Source organism: Chionomys nivalis, chromosome 8 (genome assembly GCF_950005125.1).
Source record: "Chionomys nivalis chromosome 8, mChiNiv1.1, whole genome shotgun sequence".
NCBI lineage: Eukaryota > Metazoa > Chordata > Mammalia > Rodentia > Cricetidae > Chionomys > Chionomys nivalis.
Window position 1 is genome coordinate 44,889,221 of NC_080093.1, and position 23,718 is coordinate 44,912,938.

The window sequence follows — 23,718 nt, forward strand, 5'->3', positions numbered from 1 at the left end:
GAGACAGAGGAGACCCTGTCTGAGCTGCTTTGTGTTCTAGACCCTGGGACTGGGCCAATGAATGCTCCTGACCTTGGCATCTCCTGAGAGGGGTTTTCTGGTGTTGAATCACAGATAAGTTGGAGAGTTTAACCTCCTCTAGCTAACCAGGAGTCTCCAGATTTGTCACTAATGTGGGGAGATTTTTTTTCACTCATCAATGTCTTAGATGGAGACAAATACCACAAGGGTAAGTTTTTTATTTTTATGAAGTTCTATTTGTGGAATGTAGACAGGAATAATAATGATCAACTATGTTTCTGGGCTTTGTTGGGTAGCAGCCATTATAGGAGCAAGCACAAAGTGTTAAAGAGAAATAGCATTCTCAGATGCCCCCAACTAGAAACAGTAAAAATTATTTCTTAATTTATTATAACTCAAGTGTTTTAAAAATAGAGTATTTGAAATAAATCCTCAAAAATAAACTGTATATGATAAAAGTAAAAAAAAACCGGAAATAACCATTTAATGATAATTTTGGGCTAATGCAGTGGTCCTTAACTTTCCTAATGCTTAGACTCTTTAATATAGTTCCTCATGTTGTGGTGACCCCCAACCGTGAAAATTTTTTCCTTGATATTTCATAACTGTAATTTTGCTACTATTATGAATTGTGATGTAAATATCTGTGTTTTCCAATGATCTTAGGTGACCCTGTGAAAGGTTATTTGACCCCCAAGAGATTGAGATCCACAGGTTGAGAACTACTGGGCTGAGGAATGTTCAACAATTGAGTACAGAGATTATTTTGAGTATCATAGCAGCTAACCCAAAAGAGAAAGGACAAATTATTTAGCAATCATGGTTAAGCAGGATGTCATATGTATGTCCACTCATAGAAATATGCTCTAACTCCAGAAGTGTGGTACATACCTGTAATCTCAGCAACCAATAGACAATCAAGAATCTTGAGTTCAAGATCAGACTCAGCTACATGGCTAGTATGTGTCTTCCTCATCCTCCTTGTTCTTATCCTCCCTCCCCTTATTTCTGCTACTTCTTCCTTTCTCCTCTTTTTTGGTGACAGGATCTCCATATAATCTGGCTGTCCTGGAACTTGTTCTATAGACCAGGCTGGCCTTAGAACTCACAGATATTTTCCTGCCTCTGCTTTCCAGGTGCTGTTATTAAAGATATGCACCACCACAGCCTGGAGTCAGTACATGACTTGAGAAAAGATAAACAGGGCATAGTACTTTGTCCCTGCAATACCAGTACTTGGGAGCCTGAGGATCTCCACAAAATTGGAGTGATCTTGGGCTACATATTGAGTTACTGGCTAGTTTGTGCTTTATTCCCTATCTAAAACAAAACAAAACAACAACCCAAACAAACAAACAAAAAGATTCTCAACATGAAAACTATAACAAAATCAAATCAAAAGACTAATAAAAAAGAAAGAAGGATATGCTGGTAGAGCCATAGGAACAAAGACAAGCATCACTTCTGTAACAGATGGAACTCACTGAAAATTTGAGTCTTAGGCATCTTAAATGTGAATTTAAGGCAATATATATATATATATATATATATATATATATATATATATATATTGAAAAAAAATTCCCACCTCCTCCCAGCCTCCCATTTCCCTCCCCCTCCTCCCACTCCTCTTCCCCTCCCTTTCCAGTCCGAAGAGCAGTCAGGGTTCCCTGCACTGTGGAAAGTCCAAGGTCTTCCCCCCTCCATCTAGGTCTAGGAAGGTGAGCATCCAAACTGGCTAGGCTCCCACAAAGCCAGAACATGAAGTAGGATCAAAACCCAGTGCCATTGTCCTTGGCTTCTCATCAGCCCTCATTGTCCGCCATGTTCAGAGAGTCTGGTTTTATCCCATGCTTTTTCAGTTCCAGTCCAGCTGGCCTTGGTGAGCTCCCAATAGATTAGCCCCTCTGTCTCAGTGGGTGGGTGCATTCCTCACAGTCCTGACTTCCTTGCTCATGCTCTCCCTCCTTCTGCTCCTCATTGGGACCTTGGGAGCTCATTCCGGTGCTCCAATGTGGGTCTCTGTCTCTATCTCCATCCACCGCCAGATGAAGGTTCTATGGTGATATGCAAGATATTCATCAGTATGGCTATAGGATAGGGCCATTTCAGGTTCCCTATCCTCAGCTGCCCAAGGAACTAACTGGGGACATTCCCCTGGGCACCTGGGAGCCCCTATTTTTTATATTTAAATATATAGAATAAAAATAAAGAAAGTCATGAAGAACTATCAATGGCCCAATTCTCTCAAAAACACCGCTGTAGTTTCCCTTCAGAGTGCTGATGTGACTGGTGCGGGCTGGGCATGTGATGCATGCAACTTTATTTTCTCAGCTAGAATTATGTAATAAGGAGCCCTTCCGCTTCTGAAGCATGAAGATTGTCATAGGGACATAATGGTTGGTCACACTTGTGCCCAACAAAATGCCTGTGATGTTATCTTGTGTTAGTGTTTGCTCTGTCTTGATTTTTAGGAAAGAAGCCACTGGGTTTTTTTGCTCAGCAGTTGAGGGTGGTTACTGCTCTTGCAGAAGACCCAGGTTCAGTTCCCAGGCAACACAGGGTGGGCCACAACTGTCCACAATGCTAATTCAAGAGGATCTGATGATTTCTTCTAACCTCCGTAGGCTCTTGCTTTCACATGGGTATATATATATATATATATATATATATATATATATATATATATACTCACACACATAACACACACATACACAGCACAGTACAAATATTACAAAAAAGAAACCATACTACATATGCATGCACCTGGCTTCATGTTTAGAGTAGTTCATTAGACTATCTTCTTCAGCACAGAGTTTTCATTCAATGGATTTAAACTTGAAAACACTTGTGGAACCGGGCGATGGTGGCGCACGCCTTTAATCCCAGCACTCGGGAGGCAGAGGCAGGTGGATCTCTGTGAGTTCGAGACCAGCCTGGTCTACAGAGTAGTTCCAGGACGGGCACCAAAGCCACAGAGAAACCCTATCTCAAAAAACCAAAAAAAAAAAAAAAAAAAAAAAAAGAAAAAAAAAAAAAAGAAAACACTTGTGGAGAATAGATCTTTTTTTTTTTTTTTCTCCTCACCCACAAAAGGAGTAGCTGAGTAGAATCTGGGTGCTGAAATGAAGGTAATCTTTTTCATAGACACTGGGCATCACTGCCCCTCTAAATCTCACTCAATAAGTATTTTCTTTACATTTATTTGCTTATTGTGTATGTGTACAAATGTGCATCTTGTGGGAGTTGGGTTTTCTCCTCCCACCATGAGGGACATGGGGATTAAACTCGGGTCATGAGTCTTGATGGCGAGTGCCTTTACCTGCAGAGCCCTCTCACTAGCTGCCACTCAGCAGGTCTCCAAAGTATGAGTGGGTATATGTTTATAGAGTACCAATCGCTGATTACAGCTGGGGGCTTGAGTAAAACTCAAAGTCAGTTGCTGTCCTTCGGGATCTTAGAGTCATGGAGAAATAGCTCCAAACAAACACAGAAGTGAATACATCACCAAAGGGGAGATGAGACTCCGGTTAGGTACAACGGTTCTGTTTTTGGTCACCGACTGTCCTGTTTGTATTTAACCATGAAGACCAGAGGTCTCATGCAAACAGTGTGCTAGTCACCATCTTGCACAGAGAGGGTGGGAAGTGTGTGTCCTCACAGCACTCACAACATAGCATGCTCTTGGCAACCGCTGACGAAGACAGATCTGCCATTGTGCTTGTCATATTCTAACCCTGTCCAGAGGTAAGGCGTCATCAGATGACAGCACAGAGGTAAAAGTCTTGGGGAGCAATATCTCTTAAAATGTAGACAAGGAGTCATGTTATAAAAGGACTGGCTTGTGGAATGCTGAAATACAGCAAATACTTTAGGAAAAGCTGCACCTAGGAGGAATACTGTTTACCCGATTCTCCGCAATGGAAAGGAACCTTAGATGTTTGGTACATGTGCAAAGGTCATGACATGTTTCTCAGACAGGAGCACAGACACACTCTTCTGGAGATACTAGGGCCTGACACCTTACCTGGCTTCATTGTTAACTCAGAAAACAAAGTACACAGTAGTGTTTTTCTGTCCGCCGTGGCAGATTAGATGCTTTTGAACTGAGTGTCTGCTGTGGTCACTGAACCAAGGGAAGAAGGACTGATGTGAGAGAAACGCCTCTTGTAGCTTACCTCTCCAAATCAGGCTTCACCAAAACTGTAAACCAGCTAACAATGCACTATGCTTCGAGATCATTTGGACCTAAGCGCTCTTTCTGCTTATGTACTATGTACTCAACCTGTTTAGAATTATCTGACCTTGAAAAAAAAAAGCCAATGTACTTAACCTTAGCTATGCTTTGGGCTCCCAGTGCAATTAACTTTTACAAGCTTCTATGAATAGCTTGACTCTTGTACCATGTTCTGTATGGTGTTCCCCATTTCTCCTCTGTGACTCATTCATGGCCCTAATTCAGAAAAATGTCCATGTAAGATGAGGCAACTTGACTTAAGTGCATTTACCGTTGAAAACAACACCTACTACAAAAATGTTGCAAGCAATATGTGGGTATAACATCATAACATCTGTTTGTGGCTTTGTGTGCTAATCCGTGTCAGCAGGTTTAGAAAAAAAAAACCCAATTCCTTCCCTCATGAGACTCCTGTTTAAGACAAAAGTGTCTCATTCCTTTTCCACTTGCTATGCTGTTCAATAGAGAGGAAGGTGGTTGTTCAGGAGATCAGAACTCCAGGACTGGGCAGGCTCACTCTTGATTAGGAGTTAGACTTTGCTATTAGACAGCAGCAAGCCAAACAGAGGAGGATTCGGCATCCTGTGTGAGGGATGGATGTTCTGTCTCTCTTTTATTCTCCAGCCCATTCCTCTCTTTGATCCAATACAGTAAGAAGCCAGAGTGTGAGAGATCCATCTGATGTCGTCCTTAGAGACTCCTACAGGGTATGTGAAGTTAGTTAGAGCATGGATCTGAGGGCAGCTGGTGAGAGGCCAAAAATGCTTTGCCTGAATCATGTCCAGAGAGGTAGGAGAATGGACCAGTTTCATTGCAACCAGGAGTAAGGAATTTCCAACAGATTTGGATGTAACAGAGATGTCAAAACTACCTGTTTGGTTCAGGAATTGGGAAGTCCTTGATGACCTTCATTAAGATGGTCTCAAGAAGCATAGAAATCCAATACAATAGACTACTTGAGATAAAGAATAGGAAATGGGCCTGGTGGTGGTTGTGTAGGTATTTAATCCCAGCACTCAGGAGGCAGAGGCATGTGACTCTTTGAGTTCAAAGGCAGCCTGGTCTATAGAGTGAGTTTGAGGTCAATTAGGGCCTCACAGAAAAAAACCTGTCTCCAAAAATCAAAATTTACACCAAAACAAACAAACAAACAAATGAATAAAGGAAATGGGAGACGGTTGTTATGGAAAGGGGACTGTTGTTAATTGTTTTTGAAACAGAGTTTCATTTAGCTCAGGCTGGCCTTAAACTCACTCTTAGCTGAAGATGGGCTTAAAGTCCTGATCCTCTTGTTTCTGCTTCCAAAATGCTGGGACTACAGGCTTAGGCCATCACGTATAGCAAGAGGCTCTGAAGTATGACGTAACATTGACACAGTTGATTTATGCTATGGGAAGTAAGGTTGTCATAGAATGGAAAACGGCACTAGATATTGGAGGCTGAGCAAATAGCTTGTGAGACAGGATCCCAGACAAAATAACAGGGACTGAGAGAATTATCTGTGCAGAAGAAAAGAAAGAGTGATACCTAGGCTTATGAGAAAATGTGATGGCCTTAAGGGCCAGTAGAAAACGCTGTGCTCAGAGCCTGTGAGAATAATGACAAGTATCTTCCAGGAGCACTCTGCCTGCCATCAGGGGTGTCATGTGTGCCAGTAGCAGTTCCAATGCACTAAATACATGGAAGAAGGAAATCAGACTGGGATGGTCCTCTTCCACTTCCGCCCCTTCTCCAGACTCCCCGAGGTGCAGATGCTGATCTTTGTGGTCTTCCTCATGATGTACCTGGTGAGCATCGGAGGAAACATGTCCATCGTCCTCACCACCTGGACCAATCGGTGTCTCCACACCCCTATGTACTTCTTCCTGGCGAACCTGGCTAGCCTGGAGGTCTTCTATTCTTCTACCATAGCTCCGCTGACTCTGGCCAGCGTCCTGTCTGCAGAGAGAACTGTGGTCTCCCTGGCAGGCTGTGGTGCTCAGATGTTCTTCTTCATCTTCCTGGGCAGTGCTGACTGCATCCTGCTGGCCGTCATGGCCTATGACCGGTTTGTGGCTATCTGTCACCCTCTGCGCTACACCCTCATCATGAGCTGGCACTTGTGTGTCCAGCTGGCACTGGGGTCCCTGTTGCTGGGGTTCATCTTGGCCATGCAGTTGACTGTGCTCATCTTCCGGCTGCCTTTCTGCAGCAGTAAGGAAATCAGCCTGTTCTACTGTGATGTCCTCCCTGTCATGAGACTGGCCTGTGCAGACACCCATGTCCACGAGGCCACTCTGTTTGTGGTCAGTGTCATCGTCCTCACCATCCCTTTCCTCCTCATCGCTCTGTCCTATGTCTTCATTGTAGATGCCATCCTGAAGATCCGTTCTGCCGAGGGGAGGCGCAAAGCCTTCTCTACCTGTTCCTCCCACCTGACTGTGGTCCTCCTGCAGTACGGATGTACAAGTCTCATCTACTTGTGTCCCAGCTCCAGTTACTCTCCTGAGCGGGGCCAGGTAGTATCTGTGGTTTACACATTCATCACCCCTATGCTGAATCCTTTGATCTACAGCATGAGGAACAGAGAACTCAAGGATGCTTTGAAGAAGGCGGTCATGAGGTTCCTCCTGCTTGACAAACAATGAGGACTCTGAATGATCGTCTCCAAGACTGGTAGTAGAGATGCTGAGTTGCCTGTTGGTAAGATGAGGGGGTGGGCTTTGCTAGCTATAGTTTGATACAGTTAGATTTCCCAGTCATGTGGCCATTCCATAGTCATGTTTCTTTTCTCAGCTTTCGGGTTAGTCATTCTCCAACACAGGAATGAAGAATACCTGCAGAATCCAATGTTGAGGGCTCTGAAGATTAGCAGATATGAGTGAAAAGAACTGTCACTTTTAAAACTGGAACACAGCAAGCAGTGAGCATAGTTGTCCTTTCCCCGTCATCTTATGTAATGTCTGTTCACCTTGGACTTTTCTCCAGATACAGGTCTTGGGTTGATGGTAGTCCTCAACGCTGAACATGGGAAAGACAAAAACTAGTAACAAGACAAGCATTAGGCCCGGAGCATTCTGCTCTGACCTCTTTTATTTCCACTGTATAAATATTGACTTCCTCTTTTAAAAAGTATTTCATACATGAGTACTGTGCTTACATCATTCCCATATGTCCCTCTCTCCACTCCAACTCCTCCCATACCCTCTCAAATTCATGAACTATTCTTTGCTTTTTTTTTTTTTTTTTTTTTTTTTTTTTTGGGTTTTTCGAGACAGGGTTTCTCTGTAGCTTTGGTGCCTGTCCCGGAACTAGCTCTTGTAGACCAGGCTGGCCTCGAACTCACAGAGATCCGCCTGCCTCTGCCTCCCGAGTGCTGGGATTAAAGGCGTGCGCCACCACTGCCCGGCTTCATGAACTATTCTTTAAATACTGTTACATACATACACAAATGTCAGTGTTTTTCAACCTGTGGGTTGTCACTCTTTGTCAACATCTCTTTCACACGGCTTGTCTAAGATCATTGGAAAACACAGATTTACATTATGGTTCATAACAATGAAAAAAATACAGTTATGAAGTAGCAACAAAAATAATTTCATTATTGGGGTCACCACAGCATGAGGAACTGTATTAAAGCATCATAGCATTAGGAAGGCTGAGAACCACTGACACAGGTATATGTAAATACTGCCCAATGAGTCCATTTAATGCTGCTTGTATGTTTTATTATGCTGCCCTAGAGTAGGGTTGATAGAGGGAATGGGTGTGTGTGTACTGGTGGGTTTGATGTGGAGTTGGTGTTTGAGTAGGAAGCACATTTCTTCAGCAGAGAACTGGAAGGAGACAAGAGTTGGAAATCTACTCCTCAGACCTTGGCTTCCTGGTCTAGAAAACTATGAGATATGTATTTGTAGGAGGAGAGCTGCTTCTTGATTCCTGACCACTTAGCCCCAAAATAATCACATAGAAACTGTATTAGTTAAATCACTGCTTTGCCCATTTGCTCTAGCTTCTTATTGGCTAACTCTTACATATTAATTTAACTCATTTCTATTAATCTGTGTATTGTCACGTGGCTGTGGCTTACCGGCTAAAGTTCTGGCAGGGCTACATGGCATCCCTCTCACTCTGCCCTTCTTTCTCCCTGCATTCGGTTTAATTTTCCCTGCCTACCTCTATTCTCTGTGCAGGCCCAAGACAGTTCATTTATTAACCAATGGTATTCACATCATACAGAGAGGAATCCCACATCATGTATTGCAAAACTTCAGTTATTTGAAAGGGTTCCACAGGGCAGAAAAGTAAAACCATGACTAGGATTCACATCTTAAAGAACTGAAAATTTGTATTCTTTCTTTGAAAGATGAGAACAGAAGAGGAAGCTAGTCATAGTGGTATATGCCTAATGTGCCTATAATTTCAGCATTAGCGAGGTAGAGACAACAGAATCAAGAGTTAAAGGTCATCCTTAGCTACATAGGATGTTCAAGGTCAGTCTAGGCTACTTGAGACCCTATTTCAAGAAAAATAAACTAAAAAGCATCTTTGGTTCAGTCACTACAACTTTTTGCTCCAAATCCTACTGCAATATGCTACTAGGTACACACTGTCTGTAGCACATTAATCTTCCAGACATTAGGCTGTTTAGGCAGAATAAATGTTGTATGACCAGACAATTGTGAACAGTACCTTAATGATCTAAGTCAAACCTGCTTACCACAGGGTTGTTCACAGCCTGCAAATGCCAATGTGGTAGTTATGATATAAATGAAGAATACAACCTCCTTTTTATTTTTGCATGTGTATATACATGTGCTTTGTGTGTGTGTGTATGTATATAAATGGGTGTTTTCATGTGTGAAGGAGGTCATGTATAGGTGTCTTAGTTATTGTTCTATTACTGTGAAGAGGCACCATGACCAAGTTAACTCCTATAAAAGAAAGCATTTAATTGGGGGCTTGCTTACAGTTTTAGAGTGTTAGTCCATCATCATGGCAGCAAGCAGACAGGCAGGGCACTGGTGCAGTAGCTGAGAGCTTTACATTGTGATACATAGGTAGCAGGTAGAGAGAGAGAGAGACACTGGGCCTGGCTCTGGGCTTTTGAAACCTCAAAACCTCTTTTGCTCACTTAGAAATCACATAAATACACTAAACTGGAAGCTGTGGTCTATTTGCAAAGGGCCTGTTGGGTAAAAAAGAAGAAAAATATAAAAATATAATAAAAATAAAAAATAAGATAAAATTAAGAGAGAGAGAGAGAGAGAGAGAGAGAGAGAGAGAGAGAGAGAGAGAGAGAGAGACCTACTGCTGTCCATGCAACCAACCTTCAAGAGTAGCTTGTTTCCCCAGTGAGACTCCTTTGGAGAAAATTAAACTTTCATTTGAAAGTGGTTTTGAAATAGAAAACTGGAAGGACACAAGAATCGGAAATCTCTTCCTTAGGCTTTTTTTTTTTTTTTTTTCTTATCTGGAAAACTACAAGACATGTATTGCAAGACTGAGAAAGAAATCAGGGATCAATACTCAGTCCATATGTCTACTATTATATAATCTGCTTTGCTTCTTTCTTTCCAACCATCGCCCAGATGGTTGCATGCAGACCTATGCAAGCCCTGTGCACAGCCCCAGTCTCTGCCTTTTGAGCTTGAGGTTGGGGGCGGTGATACCTCCAGCAGTTCTTTTATTATTCAGGACTGGTTTTGTGATCCGTGTGTGTGTGTGTGTGTGTGTGTGTGTGTGTGTGTTCCTTAATGAAGCTAAAAATTATCCTTTCAAGATCTGTGAAGTTGGAATTTTGATAGGGATTTGTTGAATCTGTAGGTTGCTTCTGGTAGGATGGACATTTTTACTGTATTAACTCTACTGATCCATGAGCATGGAAGATCTTTCCATCTTCGGATATCTTCTTCAGTGTCTTATAGTGTGGGTCGTGACCCTTTGGGGGGGTCAAACAGCCCTTTTACAAGGGTCATTATGGAAAACACAGATAGTTATATTATTATCCATAACAGTAGCAAAATTACAGTTGTAGTACCAATTAAAACAATTTTATGGTTAGGGGGTTACCACAACATGAGGAACTGTATTAAACAGTCTCAGCATTAGGAAGGCTGAGAACCACTGTCTTAAAGTTTTATCATACAGATCTTGCACTTGCTTGGTTAGAGTTACTCCAAGATAATTTATATTATTTGAGACTGTTGTGCAAGGTGTTGTTTCCCTGATTGCTTCCTCAGTCCATTTGTCATTTGCTTCAGAAAGGCTACTGATTTTTGTGAGTTAATTTTGTATCCAGCTACTTTGCTGAAAGTGTTTATCAGCTGTAGGAGTGTTTTTCTGTAGAATTTTTAGGGTCACTTATGTATGCTATTATATCATCTGCAAATAAAAGTACTTTTGATTTCTTCCTTTGCAATTTCTATCTCCTTGAGCTCCATCAGATGTCTTAGTGCTTTAGCTAAAACTTCAAGTATCATATTGAAGAGATATGGAGTAAGTGGACAGCCTTGTCTTGTTCCTGACATTAATGGAATTGCCTTGAGTTTCTCGCCATTTAATTTGATGTTGGATCCTGCTTTTATTATGTTTACTTATGTCTGTTGTATCCCTGATCTCTCCAAGACCTTTATCAAGAAGGGATGTTGGATTTTGTCAAAGGCCTTTTCTGAATCCAATGTGGGTTTTGCCTTTCAGTTTATTTATATGGTCGATTGCATTTATTGATTTTTGTATATTGGATCATCCATGCATCTCTGGAATGAGGCCTACTTAATTGTGGGGATGATTTTTTGATGTGTTCTTGGGTTCAGTTTGTAAGTATTTTACTGAGAAATTTTGCATCTGTGCTCATAAGAAGAATTGGTCTGTAATTCTCTTTATTATATTTTTATGGATAACTGTGGCCTCATAAAACAAATTGGTCAGTGTTTCTTCTGTTTCTGCTTTGTGGAATAATTTGAGGGGTATTGGCATTAATTCTTCTTTGAAAGTCTGTTAGAATTCTGCACTCAAACCATCAGACCCTGGACTTGGTTTTTGGATTCGAGACTTTTAATTAATGCTTCTGTTTCATTAGGGGTTATAGCTCTGTTTAAATCATTAATCTGTTCATGATTTAAGATTGACATATGGTACCTATAAAGAAATTATCCATTTCTTTTAGATTTTCCAGTTTAGTTAGGAAAATTAAAGTATGTCCTTATGATTCTCTAGATTTTCTCAGTGACAGCTGTTATGTCCCTCCTTTCATTTCAACTTTTTAAATTTTGAACATTTACTTCCTGCCTGTTATTTAATTTGAATAAGACTTTGTCAATTTTATTGATTTTTCTCAAAGAACCAACTCTTGGTTTCATCGATTCTCTGTATTTTTTGCTTGCTATTTTGTTTGTTGTATTGATTTCAGTTCTGACTTTGATTATTTCTTATTGATTAGTTCATCTGCTCCTTTTGGGATATGTTCTAGAGTTTTTAGGTGTGCTGCTAGGTAGCTAGTTTGAGGTTGCTCTATTGTTTTTTAATGCACTTAGTGTTGAATAGATTCCCTCAGTTCTAAGACTAGAATATGCAAGGGTGATGGAGTTGTCAAGAGGTTCAATTTAAAACCACCTCAAGTTTGATCTTTTCCTCCTTTCTCATCCTCTCCTTCTTGTGATAGAAGTCAGCTGCCATGGTGTGAGCTTTCTTAGAAAACAAGGACAACAGACAAGGAACAGAGCGACAACTCGAGCCAAGACCAGCAAAAACTGCTGTCCTCAGCTCAGTAAGCACAAGAGAATCAAAATCTTGACACTAACCAATTTTTTGTGATCTAGAAAATATATATATTAAAATTGATTAGTGTGTGTGGTGTATTCAGGCCACTGTTAGAGGGTGAAGGGTCGGAAGACAACTTTGGGGGTACTCTTCCCCTTCCACCGTATGGACTCCAGAGACTAAATTCCCGTCATCAGGCTTGGGAGAAAGTGCTTGAGCTTGATGTGTCATCTTATTGGCCCTCTAGCAAATATATTGTGTAGGGATCTTTTGAAACAAGAAACCCACAAATAAAAAAACAATGACTTCCTGAATTTTGCAGGCAAATGGACAGAAATAGAAAACACTATCCTGAGTGAGGTGAGCCAGACCCAAAAAGAGGAACATGGGATGTACTCACTCATATTTGGTTTCTAGCCATGGGGACATTGAGCCTATTATGCGTGGTCCTAGAGAAGCTAATTAAGAAGGTGAACCCAAAGAAAAACATTTAGGCGATGAAAGGAGACAGAGACAAAGACCCACATTGGAGCACCGGACTGAAATCTCAAGGTCCAAATCATGAGCAGGAGACAGAGCACGAGCAAGGAACTCAGGACCGCGAGGGGTGCACCCACACACTGAGACAATGGGGATGTTCTATCGGAAACTCACCAAGGCCAGCTGGACTGGGTCTGAAAAAGCATGGGATAAAACCAGATTCACTGAACATAGTGGACAATGAGGACTGCTGAGAAGTCAAGAACAATGGCACTGGGTTTTGATCCTACTGCACGTACTGGCTTTGTGGGAGCCTAGGCAGTTTGGATGCTCACCTTACTAGACCCGGATGGAGGTGGGTGGTCCTTGGACTTCCCACAGGGCAGGGAACCCGGATTACTCTTAGGGATGATGAGGGAGGGGGACTTGATGGGGGAGGGGGAGGGAAATGGGAGGTGGTGGCGGGGAGAAGGCAGAAATCTTTAATAAATAAATAAACAATAAAAAGAAAAAAAAAGAAACCCACAAATAACAATAATGAACATGATATTTTGACTTTGTAAAGTTTGAGAATCACTAGTTTCGCTGACTCCCCTTATTCGATGGATAGATAAATTGTGATTTCAGATGACAGACATTTTGTGGCAGAGTCACTTAAAAAAAATTAGTTGATTCTTTGTGGATTTCACATCACGTGTCCTAATCCCATTAATCTCCCTGACCCTTCACCTCTGCCTTCTTGCCTTTTTCACCTCCTCTCAAAATAAAATAAAATTTAAAAGAAAACCAAAAACCCCAAACCGAAACCAAAACCAAACAAACAATCAAAAAAAGAAAAAAAAATGAAGTCTTGGTTGAAAGCCGCAGTCTGACACAGTGTGCCACACCGTTTACCCTTTAGTTCACATGTCTTCACTTGCAAGTGTTCTCTGATCTGGTTCGATACCTCTGGCTCTGCCACACCCTTAACACTGGGCCCGCACTGGGACTCCTCTTGGATATCGTGTTGCTGCTTTGTGTCATTGGAGATCCTGAATCGTTGGATCTGCAGGTCTGGCCCCTTCACATGCTCCAGCAATTTATAGATGAGGTGGATGTTGGGGTGGGCTAACTCATATCCCTGGTTCTGGTGTAGCTGGGCTAGTCAGCCCGGCACCTTTTCCTTATCGTCACCACCAGGGTGAGCTCTTCAGCACCGCCCTCGCTAGTTCACCCTCTGTAGCTGGCCGCAAGGCGCAGGGGCCAGTTTTCCTGCTCTCAGGCCTCAGAACCAGCTCATCTGCACTCACAGCACCAGGGCCAGCTCTACTGTTTTGCCCAGGTGAGGTACAGGGCCCATTCTCTTGAGTGCTGCAGTTGGTGACTGCAGGGCCAGCTCCCCCACCTACTGTCTACCATAGATGGCCGGGGAGGGGGTGGGGGAGAGTGGGGGAAGGGCATCTTGCTCTCACTCACACCGCCTCCCCTCATGCAGATGGAATGGGAGCTGGACCAGCTCTCCTACTCTCACGCCCTCAGGGCCAGGTCAACTGGGTAAGCTCTACTGCCTTGCCCAAGCAAAGCCTAGGGCCTGCTCTCCGCCCCAGAGTGCTGCAGCTGCCGGAGGGGAAGGACCAGCTCTCCCACTCTCAGGACCTCAGAGCCAGCTCTCCCACCTGCCACAAGCAGGGAGGGGCAGGAATGCAGGGCATCTCTCCCTTGCCCACTCCACCGTATTGCAGATGAGCAGTGGGGCCAGATTTCCCATGCATGTTCGTGGGGCCAGATCACCTGTGTCCACCCCGATAGAATCAGCTCTATTGTGCTGCCCAGGCGAGGTGCAAGGCCCCTTGTCTCTAGTGTTGCAGCTGGTGAGGAGCAGGACCAGCTTTCCTGCCTGCTAGGTGGTGAGGGGGAGTCACATTTTTTTAAGTATCTATTTATTATGTATACAGTATCTATCTGTGTATGCCTGCAGCCCAGAAGAGGGCACCAGACCTCATTACAGATGGTTGTGAGCCACCAGGTGGTTGCTGGGAATTGAACTCAGGACCTTTGGAAGAGCAGGCAATGCTCTTAACCACTGAGCCATCTTTTCCAGCCCCCGGGAGTCACATTTTTTTAACTGAATTTTTTCCATATAATATGTTTCCATGACAATTTCATCTCCCCCAACTTCTCCCCATCCTTCCACCCTCCCCACCTACCCAACTCCAGGCCATTTCTTTTTCTCCCTTTAGAAAACAACCAGTCATCAACAAACAAACCAGGATTTTAAGAAAGAAAAAAATATAAGAAACACACACCTCATAAAAACACAAAATCAGAGATCATAATATACAGGCAAACGATCAGTAAGACAAAATGTCCAAACAAAGCCATATGAAACACAAAGTCTACAAGAATACCGCTGGGTGTGTTTTGTGTTGCCTGTATACTGCTCGGTGTGGGGCCAATCTTAAGTGTGGTTAATATGCCCAGTGAATAGGGTCACATTTCTAGCTAAGGCCTCTTTGTTGCGTGTCCAACAATTGTTCTGTTAGTTTATAACAATGGCCTCATCACTGAAAAACTATTACGTGAAGGGAAGATTGGCTTTCTTGTTCTGGGGATGTAGCTGAGTTGGTAGGATGCTTGCCCAGTATGCCTGAGGTCCTGGGTTTGATCCCCAGCCTGGCATAAACAGGGATTGGTAGCATGTATCTGTAATCCTAGCATTGGGGATTGGGTGCAGAAGGATCAGAAATTCAAGCTCATGCTTGGTTGCACAGGATGTTTGAGATCATCTTGAGGTACATGAGATCCTGTTTAAGGGTGAAAAGGCAGAGTAATGTATAAAGGAACACACTGCGCTGCAAATCATGCTTGACAAATCAAGATAGCAATGATAAAATGGTGTGTGAGTGTACAGATGTAGGCAGGTTGGAAGACAACCTCGACTGTCCTTCTCGGGAGCTGTCCATGCTGTTTTCTGGGACAGGCTCTTTCACTTACCAAGCAGGTAAGTCTGGCTGGCCAGCAGACCTCAAGGATCTGCCTATCTCCTCTGTGCAGTGACAGGCAGATGCCACAGTACTCGACTATTTTTTTAAGTGGTTCAGGGAATTGAACTCAGGTCCTCAAGTGTAGCAAGCACTCTTCTTCCTTCCTTCCCTTTTTTTTTCTGACTGAGATATAAGCTCTGATTCACTTAAGTGTTTGGATAAAGGCAAGAAGTATGGTGGGCATTATAGGGTAGAAAACTTTTGCTCTGTGTAATAACTTTTTTTTTAAATATTTATTTATTTATTATGTATACAATATTCTGTCTGTGTGTATGTCTGCAGGCCAGAAGAGGGCACCAGATCTCATTACAGATGGTTGTGAGCCACCATGTGGTTGCCGGGAATCGAACTCAGGACCCTTGGAAGAGCAGGCAATGCTCTTAACCACTGAGCCATCTCTCCAGCCCCTGTAATAACTTTTAAAAATAGAGTTGGTACCATTCAGTCATTGAACATACCACCTTGAGAATACACAGAAAAACTGAACAAATTAAATTGATCAATGACCACCACCACCACCACCAAAAAGCTGTTCCATGCTATGTACCCTGTGGTGGCCTTATCTAATGCATTTTTCTGATGATATAATGATCTGTGCCTTTCATTGCCTTTCAGTTATTGTTCATCTGTGTAAATCAGAGACAATTGGTAGTAACAAAGGTGCTTCTATCCACGGAGATGAAAGGAACTTTGTAGGAGAAGAACAGGCTCTCCACCTCCCTATAGGCTCTCCCGCCTCCCTAAAGCCAGTTTGCAAGGTTCTCCTACACCCCCTTCCCAGCTAGTTTTGCACCAAGTAACCTATTTATACCAGCATTTCTGCTGTTTTGAGGCAGAATATCTCTTGAGCATCACCCGAACATTTTCCCACATCAAAGGGAACAGTCTGTGGGTCTGAACCAGTTTAGCTTCTTATTGGTTGCTTCATTATTAAGCTAAAAAGTTGAAATATATTTATTTCATATTTTCGTGAGATTGACAATTACCCCGTTAAAATCAATTATGTTTTTAAAAATAATTCTTTGAGACTTTTCAAAAATATTACTTATTTGAATGTTTTTGCGTGCATGTATCTGTACACAATGTGTGCAGTGCCTGTAGAGGCCAGAAGAGGGCGATGCCTCCTCTGGAACAGAAGTTACAGGCAGTTGAGAGTCCTGTGGATGCTGGGAATCTAGGCTCTTCATTCAGTACTCTTAGCCGCTGAGCCATCTCTGTAGCCTGAAAGCAGCTATGTCTTACTAGGAAACCTCAGTTCTGGCTTCAGAAGGAATCCTTATTCTTTCCTCACCGCTACACTTCTGCCCAGACTGAAGATGTCTCTACACTTTAAGAATGTTTCACTCTAATTCCTCTTACTGGAGAGGTTGAAACAGAAGAATGGTAAGTTCAAAGTTTGCTTGGACAGTTTTGGGAGTCTCTGAAAGTAAGAAGAAAACAAAGGGCTGGTGCTGGAGAATGAGCTCGGTAGTGGAATGTTTTCCAAGTCTACTATGTATGCCAGGCAGCAGATTCAACCCCAGACTTAGGGTTTACGACCACCAGGGGGCGTGGAAGCCTTCGCAGTCCGCGTAGGGCACAGTGGCAGACGGACTTGAGAAAAGGGGTTGGAGTAGAGAACGGCAGGGCTGGCTCGTCAAAGCCCTGCCTTTCTTGACTATCTTTATTGCAGCGGAGGAAGTCAGTAGGAGAGCGCACACCGCTGAGGGCAAAGTCCGGTTGGAATTAAGAAAGTATCTAAGACCTTTAAAACTGAACGCAAAGCGCAAGATCCTCCCCGAACTAAATCTTCGCTGGCTCCAATTGTTGACCACCATCCGGCTTGACGTGTTATCCAAAATCAAATAGGGAGCAGACGGGGGCACTGTTGAAGAGGGAAGGACAGTGAGAGGAACCCCACTTTTTCAAAAATTCTTCAAATCCCGAGGCTCTTTACAGCAAGGGGATGTGTGGGACTTTTCCAAATCAAACGTCTTTATCCTACAACCCTGCCCTGTAGTTACAAGTCAGTCACTTCTTTTCTCGCATAGGCTTCGCAGCAAACTGCTAAGTAGTTTCTGATTTACAGCTATGGAAACGGAATTCTCTCGAGGAACAGGATTTCCCTAACAGTTATTCAAATTGTTTGTAAAAGATGACTGAACCGCCCACATGTCTCCAAGAGGCCCCAGGGCCACCAACAGCATAACTCTCAAATTCCTGGCCACAGCTCAAATCCAGTCTCATCTTCAGTTACGTTCTCTAGAACCGGTCTCTGAGCCCGGATCATACAGTTCTCTACCTCGCAGATTCGAACTTTGAGGCAGAATATCTCTTGAGCATCACCCGAACATGTTCCCCCATCAAATGGAGCAGGAACCAGCTTGTCTTTAACCGGACCAATCCGCTGGACAATATGGACAGTACGGAAAATATGGAATCGAAGCCAGACAGATTTTTTCTCTTTTTCTCTGTCCTGCGAGGCTGGGGACCCCGGATGCTCCTGCTTCTTGGGATGCCACGACGCACCGATGGCGCTGCACGCGCGCGGGCCCTTTAAGCAGGAGCGCGGGCGCGGCCCAGGTACGGGGCGGGTCCAGGGGCGGGCGAGCGCTGAGCCGGCGCTGGTCTGGGAGCCGGATTTGGAGCGCGGCGCCGGCGGGGGCCGGAGGGGGCGGCGCGGCGGACCTCGGTGGCCTCGGACGCTCCTCCTCGTGAGCGGCCGCCGCCCGCCTCCGCCTGCGCTAGCAGCTCCCTCGCCCCGGCCGGCACCGGCTGCTGCTCCAGGCCGCTCACCTGGGACGCGCTCACCTGGGACGCGGTGCCCGCCGCCCACACTTGGGCCAGGATGAAGGACCGGCTGGAGCAACTGAAGGCCGTGAGTTTGCGGCGCTTGGGGATCCGGCAGACCGGGGGCTGTGGGGGGATCGGCCGTCAGGAGGAGTGGCGTGGGAGAGGAGCTCCCCTTAGCTCCCCTAACCCAGGTCACGGGGGTGCTCTGCGCGCTAGGCCTCTCTCCTTAAGCCCCCGCCTCATCCCGCGGAGCTCTGTACCCTCCCCTCCCCGGCAGGGTCACGTGCTCGGTGATTCACCACCTAGTCCGATTTCCCTGAACGCCGGTAACCCTCTCATCCCTGTCCCCCCCCAACCTCCCAGCCAAGCTGACCAGTGTTCCTTCAGACCTGGATCCATCCCGGTGCTTGAAATCAGTGGGGCTTATGAGGTCAGGGGACTCACCCTCACCATCTGCCTTCTGTCGCTTGGCACTGTGCCCCAAATCGGTCTCCTCTCCTCTTCCTTATTTCCCTCCCGGAGCACCGGGCAGGGCTACCCCATCCCCGGAGTAGCTGAGAGTTCCGGGTGACCTCTGGAGCTGTAAGCTTGTCAGGTCCTGGGACGGGCTCTCCTCCTACCATCCGGTGGTCTCTACTTTTCCTTGCATCCCCTGAGACAGCTGTGGTCGTCTCTGCCGCACAAAAGCTGAAAAGCTTAGGTCACTTGCTTGTTTGAGCCCATTTCCTTGTCTGTCGAGTGAGAATCACCCTCCCTTAGAGGTCTGTAATGAAGATTGAACGACACGATGGGACTTGATATAGGAAAGTGCTGAAGGGTGAAACTCTGAGATATAGATTCATTTAGTAAGTCATTGAGAACCTTCTGAGGGATAGGGTTAGTGTGGAACTTTGGGGACCCACCCAGTGATACAGGCTGCCCCTTAATGGAATATAAAGCCCAGCTCTGGATACGCACAGCCAAGTCCATCTACCTGCCACCCTAGAAGCTTCGGCCTCAGTCAAGACCTGGGGAAGGCCTCGCTGAATCTTCCCAGGTGATTAAGGAGCTCCTTAGAGTTGGGAAGTATTAGCCTGCATTAGCACTGCGGCTTTGTCCTGCCTGGCCCTGCTGGCCCTGCTGTTTACTGGTTACCCTTTAAACTCCAAGCTTAAGTTTTGTTATCTGTAAAATGAGTAGTCGTGCAAGCTAAAAGCAAGCAAGCCTGCAGGAGAGCCCTTTGTATGACACGTAGGACTTAATAAATAGCGTTATGCTAATAACTGTTTTTTTTTTTTTAAATAGAAATGGTGGCAACCAGCAGGTTGATATTGTAATTGTCTTTTTTTCTTCTCCCTTGCTAGGGTGAGATCTTCTTGACCTGGTTCACGTGCTCTGGATACTGGGCTGCAGTGTAGGCTTAGGAGAAGTGAGAGAAGAAAGGACAGTTGCTTATTTAGTGGGAGTGAGCCTCTGCCCCAAATTTGCTCTTTTATATTTGAACCTCAGGGCATCCTGGTTAACTAAAGCACAAAATTTACTTGTCTCTGTTTTATAGGTGGGGAAACTGGAGCTCACTCTGAGAGGGAGGGATGCTTTCTGCCAAAGAGTTCAAAGCTGAACAGTAGTCAGAGGCAGCTTCCTTTCCTTAGTGAGGGGCTCTGGACTTAGTATCTGGACTAAGATACTCCCTGACTCTCTTCAGTAGCTGGTTGTCAACAGAGTAGTCTTAAGGCATTTTCCAGGGAACCAGAGCAAATCCCTGTGCCTTTCAGTCCTCCAGGGTGAACCCTTGTAAACCAGGGCTAATGACATGTTTCTCCCCTTCAGCTCTTTGGAATGTAGGGAAAGTGGGCTGCTGGTGCCGTTCTATGGCAGTGTCTGAAACCACAGGGAGGCTGCTGTCCTGCTCTGGAGCCCTGCAGTGCACAGAGGACGGGCTTGAGGTTCAAAGACTTCTCTAATTGAGGCCTCGACACCCAATAGCTGGGATCCTTTTGCAATTTCACCTTTGTGCTGCTGCCTCTGCTTCTGCTTCTTCTTGATTATTTTTATTTATCCATTGACAATTCCGTACATGTGTACAATGTATCTTGATTATATTCGACCCAAATCCTCCCTCCACTGTCCTCAGGTAACCTCCAATGCTCCCCCTTTTGTACCTTTGTGTCTTCTTTTTTCTTTTATTTTCCTCTCTAAAATTTTTATATAACCAGCTGAAGGGCTGCCTGCATGCAGATGAATACGGGACCATCTACCAGGGCATGGGCAGCCTACCAGGTCCAGAAGGAAGAAAAAAAATTCCCCCTTTCCTAGAAGCCATCAACTGCCAATAACTCCTCACTTAGGGGTAGAGCCCCGTGAACCCTCCCTCACCTGTGGTGGAATGTTGACTGACTAGATTTTGCATAGGCAATCACACCTTCTGTCCATGAGTGCTGCAGTCATGTCCTGTTCAGAAGACAGCGTTTCAGAGCATTTCCCCTCAGCCTGGCTCTTAAGTTCCTTCTGCCTCCTCTTCCACTATATCCCATGAGTCTGGATGGTGGTGGTGATGTAAGTGTCCCAGCTAGGGCTGAACACCCAACTGTCACTCACTTCCAGCACGGACCAGCTAGGAGTCTGCCTTGACTGCTGCCCACTGCACCAAGGAGCCTCTCTGCCCACAGTTGAGAGCAGCACTGGTCTATGGGTATCATCATAAACATTGAGAAGGCACTTTGACCGCATGGACACTTAGCAAAGCATCAGAAGGAGGTACCTTACCCCCAAGCTTCTTGATGCTTCCTATGTAAAACAAAATTCAGTTGTCTCAGAAATACTTCTGCCATTATTAATGGTTTCTGTGCAGGATGTTAAGGTTTCTTAACCATTCTGTAGTGAGTCATTGCCTTCTTCCACTTTGTCTCTTAGCTCAGGAACCACCGTTTTTTGCAACAAGATGGGGCATGGTCTCTCTCTGATTCCTATTATATACCCAAAACCAAACCGAACCAAAACAAAACAAAAATCAATAGCAAAAAACAAAAAACAAAAAACAAAACCTAAAACCAAAGCAAAACAAAAACATTTGCTAACTCGTGCTTACAGTACATTTCCTGTTGAGCAGCCAGTGCAATGAGTGTCTTTCTAAACCCCAGGCAGGAGAGGGTGATGGCTGCCTTTAGATGCTGAGGCTGTGTTATGTGCTTAAGACTAGTGTAGCTGTGAATAGATAGGAAGAGAAGATGTGGGGCTGATGGGTAGAAATCAGACATCTTTAAGAAAGTAATTTAAAAATAATTTAATTAGCAGTCAGGCGTGGTGGAGCACGCCTTTAATTCCAGCACTAGGGAGGCAGAGGCAGGAGGATCTCTGTGAGCTCGAGGCCAGCCTGATCTACAAATCAAGTTTTAGGATAGCCAGGACTGTTATACAGAAAAGCCATATCTCAGGAAAGAAAAATGTAATTAGTTGCCCAAGGATTGGGCAGGCCAGCAGAACAGGTCCTGAGTCCTCCAGCATGAGAAGCAAGCAGGAAGACTGTTGAGGTGTTGAATGCTTAGGAATTTGAGCATCTCTTGAGGGAGGGACGAAGAGTGAGATTGAAGGCCTCCATGGGCCCTGAGAGTGTATGGTTCTGTGAGATGTTTTTTATTTGTCTTACTATTCTGGAGTCCACAAGGGTCGAGGCACCAGCGTCACAGCTATCAAGGGGACCACTGTACAGGTGAAAAAGAGATAATCTATGACAATCTATGATGGCTATCTCCGACAGTACACGTGAGCTGTCCACAGGGCTAAGTGTAGTCACAGGACCTGGCTTACCTTATCTGCTGACTCTTCTCGGGGCCATCAGTGTTTTCTTGTTGATCTGGAAGTTTGCTGGGAATGTGCACTGACTGCTCCCGGCCCTTCTCACCCACTTCTTACTAGCTGAACTTTGACTCTACTGGACAGCTTCTGGCCAAGAAACCTTTTGTGTGCTCCTGTTTATATTCAGTAAACATTTGCTAAGTGCCTATTGTGTGCCAAGCCCCCAGTAGATGCTGGGATGTAGTATCAAGCAGCATTTGTTTCTGGTGCTTAGGAAGTTCACAGTTGGGTAGAAAGAACAGAGAATTAGACAACATGACGTGTAATTCTTGTGATAGAAGCAACTACTGGAAGACCCTGCTGACTGGCCTCTAGGAGACAGGAGATGAGTCTGGGGGTGCTGTTCCCAGCAGAGTTTTTCAGTGGAGGTCCCTCTTCAAATCTAATATAGTCTCTTCAGGTGTAAATAGAAGTTATTTGGAAGACAATGTGGATCCTAGATTTTCTCTCCCTTTGGTGGGTGCTTCATATATAAAAGCATCTAGAACATAAAAACATGCATGTTATCATCCAAAGAGGGGTGTAGTGGTGTGTGTGTGTGTGTGTGTGTTTATAGTAATCTTGTCCTGCATAATCAGAATTTTTTAGCTGCATAAGAGGTTTGGCAGAATTATTGTACAAAGTCCTTATCTTAAAGAGTAATTGGTCAAGTTGGGAAAACAAATATATTTCATGGAAAGAGAAACAAAATAAAGCCAAGCTCATAATGAAAACAGAGTAGCCAGTGATGTATAGAATCAAGGTCAAGACTTTGAGCCCCCCAGAGACCTACAAACAAAACTAAAATGACTTGGATGTATTGGACCTTCTAAGACCAAGACCATTAGGGGACAGCAATGAATCAGTCGTTCAACAGTCTAGGCTTAACCTTTGACTCTGCCTGTCTTGGTCTTGCTGCTACCCAAAGGCCTGCCCCGTCCTTCCCCACCAGGAGTTCCGGATCTCCGTGGGCACAGAGTTCCCCTTAGGGTAATGTGCTGTAATCCTCTCAGAAATCAGGGGCTTCACCTCTGTATTAAAGCAAATTTAGGCAGTGAGTGTTTGCCTGTCCGCACTCTGGGCTTTGGATCATAATAAATCTTAACATACCAACTTGCCCTTTGCTGAGATCCCGTTTTTCTTTAGTAATGGGATTTCCGCCCCGTCTGGCTTCCCTCGGCATCTCTCGCTGTGCCAGGGAGGGTTGTTTTGCTGTCGGTAGACAGAAGCCGGGATGAGAGTGACGGGGATTGAGTGGGGATTATAGACCCATCAGCTGGAGCCCAGAGAGAAAATGCTGGGATGAGAAAAGGGATTAATTTTATTTTTATTCCCGTGAGCTTGGGGGAGGTTAGGGGACTGGCAGGAGAGGTCCGTACTGTCCTCTCTCCCTCCCCAGTGCTTTCTTCCTATGTTGTTATTCCTGCCCCGCTCCCCAGATTCATTCTTTAGAGGATTAATTCATTCCCTAACTGCAACCTAGTCTAGCCCAGCCATTGCATGAGCTTTGTCTTGTTTTGCAACTAAGTAAGTTAGTGCTTTTTTTTTAAAAAAAAAAAAAAATTATTACCACTGAGTAGGTTTAAAACCACTGTCCGCTAACTTCATTATCTTTTTTTTTTTTTTTTTTTC

The 23,718-nt window shown here is 44.5% G+C and overlaps 2 protein-coding genes across 4 annotated transcripts in view; both read left to right on the top strand.

Annotated features, from left to right (window-relative positions):
- Positions 1–5,937: 5,937 nt before the first annotated feature.
- On the top strand, positions 5,938–6,885 carry LOC130880627 (olfactory receptor 10V1-like). The gene has a single exon (XM_057779756.1). It carries the CDS (start codon positions 5,938–5,940, stop codon positions 6,883–6,885), a length of 948 nt encoding a protein of 315 aa, XP_057635739.1.
- Positions 6,886–18,087: 11,202 nt separating this feature from the next.
- The window catches only part of Stx3 (syntaxin 3), a 41,811-nt gene continuing 36,180 nt past the window's right edge, over positions 18,088–23,718 (top strand). Inside the window, exon 1 of one of the 3 annotated variants that reach the window (XM_057778101.1) lies at positions 18,088–18,358. In XM_057778101.1, coding sequence (XP_057634084.1) covers positions 18,329–18,358 — 30 coding nt within the window. In that variant the 5' untranslated portion in view covers positions 18,088–18,328. The remainder of the gene's footprint in view (positions 18,359–23,718) is intronic. The other 2 variants (XR_009057577.1, XM_057778102.1) reach the window with 2 other exon arrangements.